The 21,688-nt window shown below is 36.6% G+C and overlaps 1 protein-coding gene across 1 annotated transcript in view; it reads left to right on the top strand.

Annotated features, from left to right (window-relative positions):
• The window catches only part of LOC106070699 (uncharacterized), a 58,566-nt gene extending 41,399 nt beyond the window's left edge, over positions 1 to 17,167 (top strand). The window contains exon 5 of the mRNA XM_056043714.1: positions 13,740 to 17,167. Within this exon, the coding sequence (XP_055899689.1) occupies positions 13,740 to 14,681 (942 nt within the window). The 3' untranslated portion in view covers positions 14,682 to 17,167. The remainder of the gene's footprint in view (positions 1 to 13,739) is intronic.
• The last annotated feature ends 4,521 nt before the right edge of the window (positions 17,168 to 21,688 follow it).

Genomic DNA, 21,688 nt, shown 5'->3' with positions numbered 1-21,688 from the left:
ACTATAAAAAATCCATTTTAAGGTATCGTGTGTTTGAAGATATTGCAGACGATGTTAAATGAACTATATTTAACTTAGCCCATACTTCTGAATTGTATTTGAAAATATGTATATTCATTATAGTGACATTTAAAAAAAAATCACTTTCGATAAAAAAAAAAAGTTCCTTAAATTATTTTGTAAAAGAATGCAGAGTATTTATTTTAGAAATGTTTCATTCTATGTTTTTATTATTATTATGTTGGTATTATATAAAATGTATGTAATAATAGCGTCAATATTTCATTCCCCTTATGTTGAGTTTAATTAAATGTATTTAGACATCTCAAGTTTTTAATTGACGAACACGGAATCGTGATGTTACCTCCCTTCATGTCGAGACAACTGGTTCGTCTATTTAGGAGGAGTTGCTGCATCTACGCCTATCATCAACTCATATTCATCACTTCAAAATATTAATTACCTTTGTTAATTACCTTAGAAATTTTCATTAAAAGCTATAGCGATAACACGTCTCTCTGTCTTCTACCAACGATTCTCTGTTACAGTTTATTCTGTTCCAGGTAATTGAGTGGTGCGGAGGGGGGTTGGCGCTTTTAAATGTAACATTTCGTAATTAATTCATTATCAGTAAAACTACCATTTACCATGCAATAAAATACTGCAGTACCTTGCAATAAAATACTGCAGTATCATGCAATAAAATACTGCAGTACCTTGCAATAAAATACTGCAGTATCATGCAATAAAATACTGCAGTACCTTGCAATAAAATACTGCAGTATCATGCGATAAGATTATGAAGTATCATGTTATAAGATACTGCAGTACCCTGCAGTAAGATAATTCCGTACTTTGCAATAAGATACTTCAGTACTTTGCAATAAAATACTGCAGTAACTTGCAGTAATATACTAAAGTACCTTGTAATAAAACACTGAGGTACCTTGCAGTAAGATACTGCAGTACCTTGCAATAATATACTGAATTCCCTTCCAGTAAAACACTGCAGCACTTGCAATAAGATACTGCAATACCTTGCAGTAAGATACAGAAGTTTTCATTTCTTCCTTTCTAATACATCATGTCACATTTATAAATGGATGACTTTTGTTCGCTACCCTTTGTAAATGAAGTTGTTAAACAGCATGTGTCACAAATATCTGTTTAACTTCTGCCATTCTAAAATTAGAAAACAAAACCAATGTACAATCTTTTTTGTGCTTTCTTGATTGAGCTCCATCAATACTTAAAACAATGCACTGTAAATAGTATTTATTACTTAGTATGTAGGTGCAAAGTCCAAGTCTCCTTACATGAAGAATATTAAAATCAATGGGGAAAAAATGATTGCCTCTCGCCAGTGAAGATTACGTACCACACGTTGCAATGGTCATGTATCAACTTCTCAATAGTGTTCACTTCATTTGTATTTGTGACTTTTGTTTTCTTATAAATATACAAAAAGTGTTATTTTAAAAGGTTCTATCTATCTATCTATCTATCTATCTATCTATCTATCTATCTATCCATCTAAATCTTTTTTTTTTTCATTTTTTCGGACTTAAATCTTAAATGTGTTTGCAACTGATCATCTCTACAACCCATTACCCCACCATAAGACCCCCCTCCCTTATCTGCCCTCTCCCATTAAAGAGCCGCTGTACGAGACCCTATTGATCTCCAATAAATGAAACTCATGTTCAGTCATTAGAAATGTTTCAATAGCCACTTAAAATCTCAATCACTTGTTTATGTTGGTTCATTGGTGCACACGACAGATTCTACAGGCTTGTCAATGACTCCTAGTGTCAACACCTGCTTTAGACTGAGACTTATTGTAACTCTATTGATCCACGCAATAACGAAAGAAGATAGATAGATAGAGAGAGAGAGAGAGAGAGAGAGGTTAGGGTTAGAGAAATGGGGGAGAAAAAATAGAACAAGGTGCAAAAGAGAGGAAAAGAGAGAGAGAGAGATAGAGAGAAAGTTAATACATGAGGCATAGACTGAAAGGCAAAGTTTGAGAGAGAAAGTTAGTGAGAGAGAGAGAAAAAAGAGAAACAGAGGGAGGGATAAGGTAATGAAAGAAAAGATTTAGAGAGAGATTAATAAAGAGAAAGTGAGAGAGATAAAGTGTAAGATAGAGAAATGAGAAGGAGTGATAAAGAGAGAATGAGAGAGTGGCAAAGAAAGAAAACGATCGACAGTCAAAAGAGTAGAGTGACAGAAAGAGGGGAAGATTTGGAGAGACAGAGAAATAGAAATAGAGAAGTAGAGAAGTAGATAGGTAAATAGATAGATAGATAGATAGATAGATAGATAGATAGATAGATAGATAGATAGATAGATAGATAGATAGATAGGTAGATAGATAGATAGATAGATAGATAGATAGATAGATAGATAGATAGATAAAGAGAGAGAGAGAGAGAGAGAGAGATCTTACATCCAAAGTGAAGAAGATTATAGATAGAGCCATGAAATAAGAACATTGAAACGAAGGTGTTACTTTAATTTAATAACTAATCAAAGTCTGTCCGGGCAAAAATCACGATACATCACTATAGAATAAACGTCCGGGCCTGCCCTTTGATTTCCCTATCTGTTGGGCGAGATCGGCGGATTTATTGCAGAACGTGTATGGAGGGCAACCGATTACACGCCAATAACTGTCCCATTAAACCAGTAAACGCTAGTCGAAGTGAGGGCCGCCAGGGTGCCATCCACCCTCGTTATTAAGGTGTGATATTTTATATAGATCCCTGAATTCACCCCCTGGTCACCCCCATCCACCCCATAACAAAGGAAAAAAAACGCAGAAAAATAAAATAATGGAGGACAGCTTTTTAAATAGTTTTTATAAAGCAATAAATGACCGGCCTCCACCGAGGGCCTCCACCGAGGGCCTCCACCGAGTGCCTCCTAGATTGTCTAAAAGAAAATGTAGCGAATAAAAAAGAAAGAGACTTTGAAATAAAACTTCTTCTCTAGCAGCGCCTTTCTTTCAGCCTGTAATAAAATTACTTGCAGTGTGGAAAATAAAGAATATAAGTTGGGCCTAGGGAAAAAAAAGTTAATTTTAATGTTGAAAATGTTAATTACATGTGACGTTTGTAATGAAATTCTTTTTTTAATTCATTCAAGAACTACATTGTTGTTTTTTTTTTTTGTTTTTTTTTAGTTCTGAGTTGAAACATTGAACAAGCAAACTATGTTTTAAATTCCTTTAAAAAAAATTTCCTAAAGAGTAAGAACTCTGCCCTTAAAACTATATCTATCGATAATGTACAAGCTATTTCTCTTATTCAATATCAAACAAAATAATTAAATAGCAATAATTAATTGCCTAATTGGGTATTTTATTTTATTTATTCATGTTTGGTTAGCAACAATAAATAAATGTTTAAAGTGTCAACTTGTTCGGAGAATTCGTGAGGGAGAAATAACGTTACCAATGATTAAAGGAACTAAACCTAACAAATTTAACCATATCTGTGAATACTGAAGGATTAGGTTCCCTTGTTGGTATAAAAAAATAATGTCCAGTAATTAACTGACTAATCGGTTACTCTTTTTTTTTTTTATTGATTCATGTCTTGTCTATGCCAATGAATAATTGTGCGAAGTTTCGACTTGATCCGAGAATGGGTGTGGGAGAAATAACCTTTTACTAGACAGACATACAGACAGAAAGATAGACAGCCAGTCGATATAAGCTTGTAAAAAGTCAAGTATCAGATCCTGTCTAATAAACGTAAATAAGTCAGGGATAAGCAGTGATGTAAAGGGCCCCATCTCCTGGTATCCTGAGAGAGGTTTAAGAAATATTCTGGTATGGCTTTGCTGGGCCAATGTCTTGATTTAACCTAGTGATCTGTTGGGAGCTGGTTTTCTGTGGTTTGGTTATACATACCAGTGTCTTTACCCAATCAGGACATATTTTCAGGCAGTGTTTCAAATGAAGCTACTAGATCTAGTATATTTTGCGAAATTGCAAGTTTGACTCTATGCCCGTTCATCAATTGCTTTATCAAACTCATACTGAACGATATTTGAGGACATCTTTTTTTGTTCTTTAAAGACAGAAAATTCTCGTCTGCCGAGAACTGAAAACAGAATCCATTAAGAAGAGATATACATACAATATTACGACTGTTTCTTGAATAAACTGTTTCCCCAGTTGAGACAGGTAGAGAGACGAATCAATGGTGCTTTTCAAACCCAGATAGCATTTGGACATGAATTTAAAAAAAAAACCAGTGTAGTAATCTCAGTTAAGAGAGTGAATGTATTTTTGTTTCCTTTCAGTCACGTGACCCGAGGGCCGGTATTCAAACGGTATCAAAAGAAATGTCTATTGAGAGATTCTGTGAAAGCATCGTTTAATGAAAACCTAAAATGTAATTGAGTTAATTGGTTGTACGAGGATGTCAATAGTTTAGGACAGACTAACACATTAGACGGCCTGGGACATTAGTTAGAACACTTCCAGGTTCACAGGTTTCGTAATGTACATTTCATTGTAACATTCACTCTCTCTTTCATTTTCTCTTTCTGTTCTATGTAGTGTGGGGGATGAGAGAGAGAGAGAGAGAGAGAGAGAGAGAGAGAGAGAGAGAGACTGTTCATTGAAAACAATTAAAATATCTACACACTGAAAACAGATAACAATAACATACGAGCATTAATAAAATAATGAAACATTGTACGTTCAAACTTCGCCGACGACGTCGCACTACTCTGGTCTACGAATAAATGCATGCAAGAAATGACGGAGACCCTAGATAGAGAGGCACACAGAATTGGCCTCCGAATAAACTAAAATTGTGCGAGTGGGATATAAGGCAAAGGAGCCCCAGTCAGGCTTTTCGAGATAGAAAACTTGAAGAGTTGGATAAGTTTATATACCTAGGTAGCATCATAGCAAACGATGGGGATACCTATCATGATGAAGCATGCCACAGATAATGCAGGGGCCATTTCCCAAAGACTGAGGCCAGTTTAGACAATTCAAACTAGTGGGTTTGAGATAAACATCGACCTACTTAGCCCCATCGTTATCCCAACAGCAACGTATTTATGCGAGACATGGAAGTCATTATGAGGAAAGCGCGAAAAGAGACTTTCTTGTATAACTTAGTGCCACACTTTCTTGTATAACTTGGTGCCACACTTTCTTGTATAACTTAGTGCCACACTTTCTTGTATAACTTGGTGCCACACTTTCTTGTATAACTTGGTGCCACACTTTCTTGTATAACTTGGTGCCACACTTTCTTGTATAACTTGGTGCCACACTTTCTTGTATAACTTGGTGCCACACTTTCTTGTATAACTTGGTGCCACACTTTCTCGTATAACTTGGTGCCACACTTTCTTGTATAACTTGGTGCCACACTTTCTTGTATAACTTGGTGCCACACTTTCTTGTATAACTTGGTGCCACACTTTCTTGTATAACTTGGTGCCACACTTTCTTGGAGGACTTCAGAGCATTGGGCACCAGGTGGAAGAGGCATCAGACGTTGCAAAAGTCAGATCTTTGTGAAGACAGCTTGCCGCCAAAATGCGCCGAACGGCGCGGGATGATCTAAGTAAAGTGAAATAAATATATAGCAAACTAGACAAAGCGCGGTGGCTAAGCGGTAAAGCACTTGGCTTCCGAACCGTTGGGATTTTTAATTTCGGGATCTTCGGGCGCTTCTGAGACCACCCAGCTCTAATGGGTACCTGACATTAGTTGGGGAAAAGTAAAGGCGGTTGGTCATTGTGCTGGCCACATGACACCCTCGTTAAGCGAAGGTCACAGAAACAAATGACCTTTACATCATCTGCTCTATAGACCACAAGGTCTGAAAGCGGAACTTTACTTATTTTTACACTACACAAAATACATTGAAATACAACAGAATGTTATTGTTACGTCTTCATATTGGATGAGACTCTTTAGACATGAAAACGACAAATCACAGTTTATAAATACTTTAATCTTTATTAATACTGAAAACACTTTCTTGTTCATATTCCTCCATTTTGGTTCTTCTTCTCCTTTCAACACGCATTCGCACCATTTCACATTTACACTAAGATGCGCACGTAACACCCCCCCCTGTTTAACAAGTTCGATGTACATCGAACGTCCAAAATACTAATCACCAAATATCTTATCAGCCTATTCCACGTTAAAAAATAATCTAAATTCTCTGTTACATAGTGAACCATAATGTCATACAAAACAAAATCATATTAATACCAATACAATTCTAAAATTAGCTTTAACATATAACATTTATATTCACCAATTGTGACAGTAACTATCACAATACTAATTGTTATTATGAACAATTGACACATATATATCTATACATATCTCTATGTAATCATGCAGATTTCGTTAATACCACTCCCCGCCTATAATTCAATTCAAATCTATATCTGCTCACTAATCATTGTTGTGTACACTCACAATTGAACAATTCTCTGTTGAATATCTACTACACTCAGTGCCAGAATTTACAAATGTACACAATAAAACAGCTTAATTCTTAACAGAATGTCAGTAGTCATGATATACTCTACACAATCTCCCCAACCTTTAAGTACAGCGTGATAATGTATCTGCCACAACATTTTCTCTCCCCGGTATTGTTTTGATCTCAAAGTTATAGTCCATCAGTTGTAACGCCCACCTAGCAATTCTATTATTACCACATTTATTTAAATTAATGAATGCCAACGGAGCATGATCAGTCCATAATTGAAATTTAGCCCCCATCAGATAAAAACTTAGCTTTGTTATGCACCACACAATTGCCAGCCCCTCTTTTTCAATAGTTGCATAGTTTAATTCTGCAAGGGTTAGTTTCCTGCTTACATAAAAAAACAGGGTGTGCAATTCCACTATACTCTTGCATCAAACAGCCCCCTATAGCTTTGTAAGATTTGTAAGAGGTTCAATCATTTCTGCAAAATTTGGAACAAATTTTCTATAAAAATTGCAAAGACCTAAAAGACTTCTAATTTGTTTTTTTGTTTTTGGTATACTAATATCCATTATTTTTGCAACTGTTTCTTCCAATGGTGTAATTGATTCATTTTTTATCTTGTATCCCAAAAAAGGAATTTCACTAAGTCCAATTTTTATTTTTGTTGGTTTCAATGTCAGATTGTTTTCCTTGATAATAGTAAATATCTTTCTTAGACTCTGTAAGTGTTCGTTCCAATCCTCACTAAAGATGCAGTAAACATTTCCTCTGCCTGTGGCATTGGGAATGGGTCAAATTCTGTAACTTTATTTAGTTGACGGTAATCCACACACAGTCTAATGTTGCCACATTTTTTTTTAACCAGCACAACTGGTGCAGCACATGACGAATTAGATGGTTCTATCACTCCCAATTTAAGTAGCTCATCTATTTCTTTCTGTAACGCTTCTCTGTGATGCAATGGTACAGCATATTGAGGTAGTTTATTTGGAACTCTGCCTGTTAATTTGATATCATGTTCTATGATATTCGTTCTTCCTGGTAAATCTGTAAAAATATTCTTAAAATCTTCCAATAATGTTGTTACTTCCTTAGTTCTGTCTGACGAGATTCCCGTCACTTCCACATCTTTCCATGTTTGACTGACATCAGTTGAAATTGTTTCTATGTGTCCCAATCTTTCCTCTGTCTCAAAGTCTACACTCACGGATGTACCTATGACCAATGGATCTTCTTTACTGCTTTTTTCACCTTTTTGTTGCGACCTAAATTCTTTTAGCATATCCACATGAAATATTTTCAGCCTTGAATCAATTTTAATTTCATAATCCACATCACTAATTTTCCTTGTTACCTTATAAGGACCCAACCATTTCGTGAATAGTACATTCTCCTTATCCTTTAGTAATACCAAAACATCTTGACCTACTTCTAGTTTGGTCAATTTCCTGTGTTCATTCACCCTAGACTGTGTTAGTTCACTTTTATCAAGTACATGTTTGCTCGCTTCTTCACAAGCCTTTATTACTTTATTTCTAGTTTCTGTCACTATATCGTAACTTTCTTTATTTCCAACATGTTCTTGTGGGAGTATTAGTTCTTTAAGAATTGCCATTGGGACTCTTGGATTTCCTCCATAAATCATCTGAAATGGTGAAAACCCCGTGGTTTCGTTACGGCTCTCTCTGTATGCGAAAAGGATTGAGGGTAATGCCACATCCCATTCTTTGGGATTGTCATCTGCTACTTTCGATAACGCTTTCTTTAACGTACAGTTAAAACGTTCACAAATACCGTTGCTCTGCGGGTGGTACGGGGCTGTAAACCTTTGCCGAATTCCAAACATTTTCAAAAATGTTGTCGTTAGTTGACAATGGAACTGTGTGCCCCTATCTGACAGTACCTCTTCAGGAAATCCAAACCGTGTAAATAATGTATATAACGCTTGAACTATATCACTGGCTTCAATTCTTTTTAGTGGAATAGCTTCTGGCCATCTTGAGCACACGTCTATCACAGTTAGAATATATCGATGACCCCTATTTGATATCACCGGCATGGGTCCAATCAAATCAATCGCAATCTTACTAAATGGCCTTTCTGGTATATCTACCTTTTGTAATGGAGCTCTGATTTTTTTAGTGCCTTTCATTTGACAAACTTTGCACGACAACACATAATTTTTGATGTCTTTACTAATAGATGGCCAATAAAAGTCCCTAAATATTCTTTGTTTCGTTTTGTGAATTCCCATGTGGCCTGCATATGCTTCATCATGCCCATTCTTCAATATGATATTTCTAAATTCAGCTGGTACAACAACCTGTATAATTTTTCTTCCTTGTGACTGAATTTCTCTTACCAAAATTCCTCTTTCTATATAAAATTTTCCTCCTCTACCTCCTTTTTGGGCCTACTGACGCATCTCTGGGTCATTTTTTTGTTCTGTAATAAACCTTTCCTTGTCGAATACTACATTATTAAGTTCTAATGTTTCTGAGTTTTGTAATAATCCTTCTTCTTTTTTTTTCTTATCTGGTAACTGGAATAATTTTTCCAGATCTCCTGCATCCAGGTCCTTACATTTGGATCGAGTAATACTCATTCCGAAACACTTTTTCCAATTTCCCATATCCTTTTCATTGCAATTCTTTATACCTGGAATATTTCCAATAATCAAATCAATATGAGCATGGTCTATTACACATGCATCCACAATTCCAGTAAAATATGGTGTATCAATTTTAATTGTAGCAACTGGTAATTGTACAGTCTTCCCATCAAACATCACACAATTCCTGGTTTTGCCGGTATAGTCTTGTTCTTCTACTAATTTCTTATTAACACCCACTATTGTACTGCCTGAATCTCGTATCGTCCTTGCTATTTTGTTTCCCACGAAGGTCTCAAAATACTCAAGGCTTCCTGCACATGTTAACATTGACAGGCTTTGATCTCTTCTATCCCTTACTGCGCCGAATCGTCCCTGTACATTTCTTTGGTATCGACCTCGGTTACTATAAAACTGTCCTGGTCTACTACCCATTTGGTTCCTTCCTTGTCCTCTAAACCTATTTTGTTCATCATATCTATATCGTCTGCCGTTGTTGATGTAGTTGTCTCGTGTATCTCTTGTTCTGTTAAATGCAACTATTTCTTCTATGTCGCTGCCTCTGGATAGTTTCTTATCTGGATGTGCCACCTTATAGGCCCTTATCAGTCTTACTATGTCTTCTATGGATTTTGGTTTCCTCTCCAACAAAAATATTTTTAATTCCTCCTGACACTCATAAATTGCTTTGTCTATCATTAGAAATGTCTTTAGACCGTCAAATGTCTTTTCTATTTTGGCGGTTTCAGTCCAATTTTCAAAACTACTGGTCATTCTGTCCATGAATGTCTGTGGGTCATCATTTGTTTCTATCGCACAGTTAACAAATTGTTCACGGTAGTACGCCTCTGTTTTTCCGTACGTTCGTAGTAATTGTTCTTTCACCACGCTATAGCTGCTCTGGTTCATGCATATCTTCGATGGAACCTCTGCTACAAATGACTTTGATAATAAGAATGACCATTTGTCTTCGGGGTATTCCAGTTCTCTCATTTCAATTTCAAATTTCTTCAAAAAAATGTCAATGTCCATTTTAGCTTCTTCGAATATTGCACCTTTATATTTTGCCAGTTTATTCCCTGTAGTTTCCCCTATTCTTTTATCACTCTCTTTTTCTTGGTTTGTTTTTAACTTTCTCTCTGCTGTCTCTTTTTCCAACGCCAATCTTTCTCTTTCAATGGCAACTAATTCATTTTTCTTTTCCCTTTCAATTGCTACTATCTCCTTATCCTTTTCTCTTTCTCTTTTGTCCTCCTTATCTAATCTCTCCTTTTCTTTTTCTCTTTTGTCCTCCTTATCTAATCTCTCCTTCTCCATCAACCTTTCTTGTACGTATTTTCTTAGTTCTGCCCCTTCAAGCTCCAACAACCTTCCCTCTTCCTTCAACGCTGCTACCTCAGCCTTGTCCGCCATAGTCTATTTCCAATAATATCGAATCGAATGTTCTCCTGTCTCTAGATCTAGACTTTACTATCTCTACTGTCTGCTGACAGGAGATCCCCTGTGAATAGAGGGATACGTGGATTTTACCTTTTCGTTGGGCGCCACTTGTTACGTCTTCATATTGGATGAGACTCTTTAGACATGAAAACGACAAATCACAGTTTATAAATACTTTAATCTTTATTAATACTGAAAACACTTTCTTGTTCATATTCCTCCATTTTGGTTCTTCTTCCCCTTTCAACACGCATTCGCACCATTTCACATTTACACTAAGATGCGCACGTAACAGTTATAATATTGAGTTGCTATGAATGAAAAAGATATTACCTTAAATCACGAGGCTAAAAGATACGCCCTTTCTCTGGCCTTGTTTTTTTTTTTAAATATATGTGCATTAGTCTTGCACAATTAAATATGTGTGCATTAGTCTTGCACAATTAAATGTGTGTGCATTAGTCTTGCACAATTAAATGTGTGTGCATTAGTCTTGCACAATTAAATGTGTGTGCATTAGTCTTGCACAATTAAATGTGTGTGCATTAGTCTTGCACAATTAAATATGTGTGCATTAGTCTTGCACAATTAAATATGTGTGCATTAGTCTTGCACAATTAAATATGTGTGCATTAGTCTTGCACAATTAAATATGTGTGCATTAGTCTTGCACAATTAAATGTGTGTGCATTAGTCTTGCACAATTAAATATGTGTGCATTAGTCTTGCACAATTAAATGTGTGTGCATTAGTCTTGCACAATTAAATGTGTGTGCATTAGTCTTGCACAATTAAATGTGTGTGCATTAGTCTTGCACAATTAAATGTGTGTGCATTAGTCTTGCACAATTAAATGTGTGTGCATTAGTCTTGCACAATTAAATATGTGTGCATTAGTCTTGCACAATTAAATATGTGTGCATTAGTCTTGCACAATTAAATATGTGTGCATTAGTCTTGCACAATTAAATATGTGTGCATTAGTCTTGCACAATTAAATATGTGTGCATTAGTCTTGCACAATTAAATATGTGTGCATTAGTCTTGCACAATTAAATATGTGTGCATTAGTCTTGCACAATTAAATATGTGTGCATTAGTCTTGCACAATTAAATATGTGTGCATTAGTCTTGCACAATTAAATATGTGTGCATTAGTCTTGCACAATTAAATATGTGTGCATTAGTCTTGCACAATTAAATATATGTGCATTAGTCTTGCACAATTAAATATGTGTGCATTAGTCTTGCACAATTAAATATGTGTGCATTAGTCTTGCACAATTAAATATATGTGCATTAGTCTTGCACAATTAAATATGTGTGCATTAGTCTTGCACAATTAAATATATGTGCATTAGTCTTGCACAATTAAATATGTGTGCATTAGTCTTGCACAATTAAATATGTGTGCATTAGTCTTGCACAATTAAATATGTGTGCATTAGTCTTGCACAATTAAATATGTGTGCATTAGTCTTGCACAATTAAATATGTGTGCATTAGTCTTGCACAATTAAATGTGTGTGCATTAGTCTTGCACAATTAAATGTGTGTGCATTAGTCTTGCACAATTAAATATGTGTGCATTAGTCTTGCACAATTAAATATGTGTGCATTAGTCTTGCACAATTAAATGTGTGTGCATTAGTCTTGCACAATTAAATGTGTGTGCATTAGTCTTGCACAATTAAATGTGTGTGCATTAGTCTTGCACAATTAAATGTGTGTGCATTAGTCTTGCACAATTAAATGTGTGTGCATTAGTCTTGCACAATTAAATATGTGTGCATTAGTCTTGCACAATTAAATATGTGTGCATTAGTCTTGCACAATTAAATATGTGTGCATTAGTCTTGCACAATTAAATATGTGTGCATTAGTCTTGCACAATTAAATATGTGTGCATTAGTCTTGCACAATTAAATATGTGTGCATTAGTCTTGCACAATTAAATATGTGTGCATTAGTCTTGCACAATTAAATATGTGTGCATTAGTCTTGCACAATTAAATATGTGTGCATTAGTCTTGCACAATTAAATATGTGTGCATTAGTCTTGCACAATTAAATATATGTGCATTAGTCTTGCACAATTAAATATGTGTGCATTAGTCTTGCACAATTAAATATGTGTGCATTAGTCTTGCACAATTAAATATATGTGCATTAGTCTTGCACAATTAAATATGTGTGCATTAGTCTTGCACAATTAAATATATGTGCATTAGTCTTGCACAATTAAATATGTGTGCATTAGTCTTGCACAATTAAATATGTGTGCATTAGTCTTGCACAATTAAATATGTGTGCATTAGTCTTGCACAATTAAATATGTGTGCATTAGTCTTGCACAATTAAATATGTGTGCATTAGTCTTGCACAATTAAATGTGTGTGCATTAGTCTTGCACAATTAAATGTGTGTGCATTAGTCTTGCACAATTAAATATGTGTGCATTAGTCTTGCACAATTAAATGTGTGTGCATTAGTCTTGCACAATTGATTTAAAACATTGCTCGCCTCTACAAGAACGTATACCGGCGTAGCACCTTTTCAAACACAATACGAAGACGGTTTGATCAGATTTTTAATTTAGTGATTTACTGACAGACACACACAACAAACACAATACGAAGACGGTTTGATCAGATTTTTAATTTAGTGATTTACTGACAGACACACACAACAAACACAATACGAAGACGGTTTGATCAGATTTTTAATTTAGTGATTTACTGACAGACACACACAACAAACACAATACGAAGACGGTTTGATCAGATTTTTAATTTAGTGATTTACTGACAGACACACACAACAAACACAATACGAAGACGGTTTAATCAGATTTTTAATTTAGTGATTTACTGACAGACACACACAACAAACACAATACGAAGACGGTTTAATCAGATTTTTAATTTAGTGATTTACTGACAGACACACACAACAAACACAATACGAAGACGGTTTAATCAGATTTTTAATTTAGTGATTTACTGACAGACACACACAACAAGCACAATAACCTTTTTTTTTCTATATAGGAGGAGGTCTCAAATAAAATGACAATGTAAAAGAACTTTTTTAAAGATTCCCATTGACTTATAGTGTTCGCATTACTTTGAGATGGTGTAGTGTTACTGTGTTAAGTATCGTTGAGAATAAAGCTTACATTATTTTTATTATTGTTTCAGGTCAAGATTTGGTTCCAGAACCGCCGTACTAAATGGAAGAAACAAGAAAACATTTCCAGTGCGGAAGTCGCTGAACACAAACTAAACGCCGAAAAAAACGTCCTGAAAGCCAAGAACAAGAAAAACACCGAGTCCCGGGCGGAGGCGGCTCTTGAAAGCCGCATAGACTTTGAGAGCAGGGGTGTCCTAAGTCACCTGAACAGTATGATTTCCAGAGACATACTTTCCAACAGTCTCCAGGATGCCCACGACGCGTCCAGGTTGTGCCCTTACACGCCAAAGAGTCACAGCTCTAAAACCCAAGAATTGAGGTCAGTTCCAGCCCACTTGATTCACTCGCCGCAGCCCTTGTTTTTGGTCAAACCGGAAGTGCCCGAAGATCTGAGCATGAAGGACAAGGACGAGACCGTCACCAGCTCTTGCGGGCACGATCCCAGCGACAGGCATCCAAAGCGGAGCGAAGCTCGTGAAAGGCACAGTCTAAAACGCAGTGAGTCAGCCATGAACGTGCTGAACCACAGGGTGAAGGATGAACACGTGACCTGCGCCGACTTGGGATTGTTTACCGAGAGCGACAGAGACGAATCCACCGTGTCCTCATCACCCCCTTCTACAGTAGCCGCGGCGGAAGATAAATCCCCGCCCTGCCTCCACCAACACCATCTCATCAGGCTGGAGCACAGGGCTCCAAAATTAATGGACTCGGCCACCAGCCCCTCCCCTCCGCCTAGCTTGGAGGAGAGCAATGAGTGTGCAGGCGAGATCAGCAGAAGTGATGGCTCCAGCGGCATTGACCTCGCCGTGGACAGTCCTGTTGACCTTGTTTTAACCAAACAAGTCGATGAAGACTTGTTACCAACTGAATCCAAAAACATCAGACGATTTTCAACAGATCTAGTCAATTTTAGAGAACTTTCAGAATCTGTTACAGAAATAGACTAGAAATCGAAAAAATTCAACTTCACTTTACAAACTATACATACAGAGGAACCGGTTGTACATATTTAATGTTAACTATATTCTAATGTTGTTTCACGCATTCTTTACTATTTAACTGTTTCACATTTTGTTTTGTTTTTAAATAGAATTTACGTACCACTGACGTGAAGAAACCAATCCACTGAATGAATTATGATTTTGTATTAGATGTAAATGCAAGGAAGACGCTTTGGTGTAGCCACCGAACTTTGTGTGCTTGTGTGTGTGTCCGGGGGGGGGGGTAACAGAGGTTTTAATATATCTATATATACAAATATGTATAAATGCTGATCAAGTTCTCTGTTTTGATACGTTTTAATGACGCCGCAATTTTAACTTTCATAACAGGAATCAAACATCTAGTGTAGCTCTGACGTATAAATACTTTTCCCCCCTCTCTGACGTCATCTCTTGTGTGAGACATCACGTTCTTGATGACCTTTGAACTGCACTGCACTCTATAAACTAAAAGTTAAATTTTGAAAGATACAATTCATAAATAACATCACAAATAGACTCTTACCTGGACTTATAAAAATAAGTAGATCTATTTCCTTAGCAATGTAGATAAACAAATAGATCTACTTCCTTATCAAAGTAGATAAACAAATAGATCTACTTCCTTAGCAATGTAGATAAACAAATAGATCTACTTCCTTAGCAATGTAGATAAACAAATAGATCTACTTCCTTAGCAATGTAGATAAACAAATAGATCTACTTCCTTAGCAAATTTTTGCTTAGTATTGTACACAGGGTAACCTTTTTCTTTATTTTTTCTTCTTCCAATAGTTCTACTTTACAATTGGAAATCACCTTTCTTCCATACATCAATCCCTATCCCATCCTTTATTTATTTATACACAAATTATAACATTTTTGTCCAGTACTCAGACTAAACATTTCAATACCCCAAATCATCCATCAAGTACTTCCAACTATTTACTAATGATGACAAGTTGACAGTCTGATCTCTACTTTGAAATCTTAATTTTTACACCTTTGAAAAGAAGACTGACTTAATTCAACTTTCAGGAGGTCACATCGCATCCGTTTTCTTCTTATCAAACGATACATTGTAACAAAATAAACATTATTATTTTAAAGTAAAAAAAAAACGTATAAAAATGGATTTTTTGTTTGTTTTAAATATCGAATAACTAACCTTGATAAAATAATAATCATTCTTATTAAAGTCATATTGTTACTCTAAGTGGTTGTGTGTAGTATTAGAAAAACGTTAATTTTATCACCTACAATATCAAACAAAAATATGGTTTCTTTTTCTCTCTACACTTTGTTTAGTTATTTTCTTTTTATTCAGCATGATAAACAGTACTAACAAAATGTTCGCCTAAGATTTGTTATCAAAACTTCATTATTTGAGCATTGCATTGGAGGCACATCTCTGAGCTAGATCTACTTTAACTTGTAGTGACTTCTATACAATGACTTAGTAGGCTCACAGACTAGCTCTGACTAGTCTGAACAGAGTTCTACTCTCTGGAAACATTTACATAGACTCTACAAGTTGTCTCTGTATAGACTAACAACACATTGCACATCCATAGAGTCATCGTGACCTTAGTCTCTTCAAGTTCTTCTTTGCGGTTTCGTTGATAGTCAAACACATTTTATTTTTAGAACAAACACTCAAACATTTGTATAGAATTAAAAGCAATGGCATGAGATCTAGAACAAAAGAAATAGTGTCTGATTATCTATTTTTTGGCATTTTCTAAATCCTAATTTTTAAACTGCTACACAGTTTTCCTTATTTGAGATAGAGTTCTCAACTTGAAAGGGTCTTTTTTTTTAGGGTCAGCGTGTTACAGGACTCAAATGTTTAGTTGAGAATTAAAAAAAAAGGAAAAAAAATATTTACAATATTGTCACTGTCTCGTACTCAGAAATCTTAAGCCGAGACTATTTGTTATAATAGGCCTGAACATTGGCCTACAACGTCACAACCTGTGGGCAGTGGAGACCAATACCTCGTTGCAACGTCACAGGTCTGTACAATGTGGCAACCAACCATTAGTCTGCATTGCCCACAGGCTGCGACGTCGCAGATAAGTGTTGATGCCTTCTATGACGAATGGTCTCAGTTAAACACGTTTATAACAACATGATTTACAACATGATTTACAACATGATTTACATTATTTACAACATTATTTACACTATTTCTTATATTGAATATTTTTTTTGTACCAAGACAATGTGACATGTGATATACATTTATTGTTGTGTTCATACCACCGTTGTGTCTCAATCTTTTAAAAATCTGTTTCTTTCTCTACATTGTTTCTTGTACATGCTGCTTGTCTGAGAAATAAAATTAAAACGTGGAATTTTCTATTTGTAGATAAAACTCTGGACTGCCATGAACATTGATTAATATGAGAACTTATAGATCATTGATATGTATGTATTAAAATTTAATACAAATTGTAAACGTGTAAGTTTGTTTTTCATTTTTTAACAGTGCCAAGGATGAAATTCAATTATTTAAAGAATTACCAGAACAAAATGATGGTCATTTGCGAGAACTCTATAAGTTCTAAGATATAAATATTCTGTCAGAGATCGTCTGAGTGTGTCCTATGTAATATTAATATGAGCTTATTAAGTGTAACCTTTACCTAAGAGAAGCATAAACAAGCAAAAGTTAACCAAAAAAACAAAAAACCAACATACACCACCATAACAAAAAGAACTACACACTTGAAGCCATACTATAGATTACTATCAGATTTATTTTCCTTTTTTCTATATCAAACAAAATGAATCCATTATCAACTAATTGATTAATTAATTTTTTTTATTGATTCATGTTTTGTCAGAAACAATGAATAATTGTGCAAAGTTTAAACTTGATTCGAGAATGGAAATTGGAGAAAGATAACGTATACAAAATTTGTACCAGACAGACAGACAGACCGAGTGAGTCGATACAGCTAGGGTTTGATTTTGGACATGTTTTTAAAGTTCAATACATTGAAACTGTAAAGAAGTTAAACAACGAATTTCTGCGTTAAAAAAAGACACTTGTAAACAAAATTACACGTTATTCATTCATACATTTATAAAACACACATCTATCACACACATATATCATATAAACACCTATCACACACATCCATGGACGTAGCCATGATTTTTTTTCGGGGGGGGGGGGGGGGGGGTTAGGGGGTGAATTCCCCCCCCCCCCCCACGCGACAAAAAATGTATATGTACTTATGTGTGTGGGTGTCTGTGTACATAATCTTTATTACATCTGACCCTTCATTCTTTCGGAAGACGTTTATTGTGCCATAAAATAGGTTCTTCCTTGAGTTAGTGGAAAGATTGTAGATTCCCCGCCATTCCCCGCAATGGGGTCTGGGGGAGCGATAGGAGCTCCCCCAGCGCGGGGCCAAGCACTATTTCTGGTCTTGAAAGCCAACAAAATGCATATTCTGAGGTATCTACACTGCATTTTCCTGCTATTAAAAAGTTCTATTTCAAAATCCTAATGTGCTATTCTTACTGACTTAGATCCTCCCGCGCCGTTCGGCGCATTTGCGCCAAGCTGTTTCCATAAAATTGTAGACTCCCCGACATTACTAGCAAGGGGGTCTGGGGGAGCGCTAGGAACTCCCCTAGAGCGGGGCGGAGCCCCGCCGCCAAGCATTTTTTTTTATATTGAAAGCCAACAAACTGCATATTCTGAGGTATCTACAGTGCATTTTCCTGCTATTAAAAAGTTTCATTTTAAAAACCTAATGTGCTATTCTTACTGACTTAGACCCTCATGCACTGTTCGGCGCATTTGCCGTCAAGCTGTTTCCATAAAAATCTGTCACTGGTAATGTTTGAAGCCTCTTCCCACCTGCCATGAGGACTTGCATGAATAAGTGGTGTCAAGTTGTACTAGGATATCATTGCAACTCTTCTTATGCGTAATTCATTTTGTCGGAGAACATGTCCCGCAAACCTCATGCGTCGCTCTCTCACAATCTTACTAAGGGGTCGACTCCCAGTTCGGGATAGGATTTCCTTGATTTAGACCCGATCTCTATAACTGACTCCTAAAATCTGTCTTGGGCATTTTTGATGACTATTCACTGCAGTTTATTAATGGAGCCCTGCGACTGGTAAAAATCTGTAACCTCTCTTAAATACGCTCTTGGAATTAAGTGACTGTAGTTTGCTTTAGATTTTATATCGAAAAGAGAAGTTTTATCGTCAAAATCATCGGTTGGGAGTTTTCCACCTCAAAATGCTCTGTAGGGGGATCTTAAACTCAAAACCATCTGGAGGGATTTTAAACTTAAAAAAAAAGCCATTTGTAGAAGAGGGGTTTAATCTCAAAAACCCCCAATTGGATTGGCTACGCTCAAATAATTTTAGTGTGTAATTTGATTATTTTTTATATTGAAGAGGGGGTTTTAAAATCAGAATCCTTAACTGTGCTCTTGGAATTAGGGGATTTTCGTTTGCATTTGTTTTGTTTTGTTTTATAAAAGAGGGGGGGCTAAGTGCAAAAACCCCAGGTAGGGGGTTTAAAACTCAAAACCCCTAGTAGGGGTTTTTAAACTAGAACCCCTCTGGTAGGGGTTTTAAACTCGAATCCCCCTGGTAGGGGTTTTTAAACTCAAACCCCCCTGGTAGGTGGTTTTAAACTCATAACCCCTTTGGTTGTGCTGGGGCAAGTGATGGTTTAGTATTAAAATCTCACCTAAAATAAACAAAATCAAAGCAAAAAAAACAGTCACTAAATTCCGATCCCCTCCTTTAGGGGAGGGGGGATTTCATTTCGGGGGACCCCCCCCCCTAGCTACGCCCATGCTGACTCACCTATCATACATCTCATACAACCTATCACACACACCCGTTACACACATATCACACACAAGTCCAATCACAAACACCTATGTGTGAAAAGTGTCAGGTGTGTGATTCAAGTGCGTGAAAAGTGTGTGTGATGTGTGTGTGCATGTGTTTGTGATATGTGTGTGTGTTTTAGGACAAAATTCAGATTTAAGAAAAAGAATGTGTGTATGTGTTTGTGAGATGTGTGTGAGTGTTTTAGGACAATGTTAAGATTTAAAAAAAAGAATTTAAAAATTCGCTGTTTTTTAGCCAGAGTCAAAGACCTTTTCCCTTTTTTTTTCTGCACACACATTTGTTTCCAAAAGACCAATTCCTTCCCTTGTTGACCCGAGGCAGCAATAACTACTGACCAATGCTATTAGACCAAGCAGTATCTATCGCCAGGGTTAAATGTCCACCATTAACTGAATGGCCGTCGGCCTTGGGAAGGATCTTAATAGATTCAAGTTGTAAGGGTGCCTGCAGGACAGGGGAAATAACTTGGACTTTAGTTCTGATCTAGAGTTCTCTAGCTTGGGGTTCTGAAATTTAAAAAAAAAAAGGAAATTGATATATGAAGAAATCGGGACTTGGTATTGGGCTAGATTGAGTCACATGGTATACAGTTCATCTATTTAGTTTTATAACGTTCGACTTTTTAAAACTTTTGTCTGGTCGAGTTGTTAGCGATTTCGGCTCGCATGACAGATGCGCTTAGAATCTCCATTACTTCAACTATTCGGCTAAATAATTGTAATTTACACAAAACTAATAGTCCAATGGAAAGCCTGCGTTGAGTAGAATACAAATACATAACAGCAAAGACCAACAAATTTACTTGTAAGAACTATCTTCTTATTTTGGTTTCAAGTCCCAAATTTACTTGGGCGCTGTTGCCCAGTAGATCTGTAAGATGAACGGAAGAAGCTCGGGGCTACTGGCTCTTCCTCAAACGTTCGCAGATCGATAGAAATAGAAGCTAAAGTCGCGCCTTAATAGCTAAGACTAAAGGTTTGAATCGGAAGAAGTAAGTGAAGCGAAGGGGAGGGGAGGTCTCGGCCAATCATCCAGACAATTTTCTCACTGGAATGTAATGCTGGTTCTAGTGAAAAAAAAAACGGGAAAAATCTGAAAAGAAGAGGGGTGGGATGAGAGATCATGTTTTCCGGTGACCATTCCCTAGTATTCCCCCCCACCCCATCCCCCATCAACCCATCCTCCCCCCCCCCCTTTTCAATCTTGTTCAATCGAGTGGCAGCAATAATGACTTAATGAAAATGTGCGCTCTTATAATAAACGGTTTTAGAAGGGAAAAGGGGGGAGGGGTAGGCCGGTCGCTTTGTGTCTCCATCAGTACGAAGGAGGATGCATTTGGCGAGTCACACGCAAGACAGTTCCTCTAATGAATTGACGGGCTTTGTTCTTTCAAATGCAGAAATCATTCCCTCATTAAAGTTCCGTCTTGCCTCGATTTTCCGCGGGAATACCCGCTAGTGCAGTGAAATTGCCGGAAGTCAGAGAGAATCTCTCGGCGAGCGATTTAATAGCTGTCTCGATCTAGAAATTCCATTTGTTGGGAGAACTTAAACAGCTATAAGGGTTTTTTTTTTTCACTTGGCCACTGTAGACGAGTTGTCAGCTACTGTGTACGTCTGATGAACACGTCAGTCTGTTGATGTTTGGTAGGTGTGTGTGTGTGTGAGAGAGAGAGAGAGTGTCTGTGGTGGAGGTTGTTTTATTTTGTATCTTTTTATCTTTTTATTTTGTGTGGCGTTGCTGAAGCTAGGGTAAAACACTAAGGTTTGTCTCATGAGCTTTCCAGGCAAAGTGTCGGTCCATAAACAAATCGTTGGCTCACGGACGTCTTAAACAGACTGTGGTCTCATGAACGTCTTACACAGACTGTTGGCTCATGAACGTCTTACACAGAATGTTGGCCCATGAACGTCTTACACAGAATATTGGCTCATGAACGTCTTACACAGAATGTTGGCTCATGAACGTCTTGCATAGACTGTTGGCTCATGAACGTCTTACACAGACTGTTGGCTCATGAACGTCTTACACAGAATGTTGGCCCATGAACGTCTTACACAGAATGTTGGCTCATGAAC

Source organism: Biomphalaria glabrata, chromosome 1 (assembly GCF_947242115.1).
Source record: "Biomphalaria glabrata chromosome 1, xgBioGlab47.1, whole genome shotgun sequence".
Taxonomy (NCBI): Eukaryota; Metazoa; Mollusca; class Gastropoda; family Planorbidae; genus Biomphalaria; species Biomphalaria glabrata.
The sequence above is the reverse complement of the archived record's forward strand: the minus strand, read 5'-3'. Positions and strand labels throughout refer to the sequence as shown.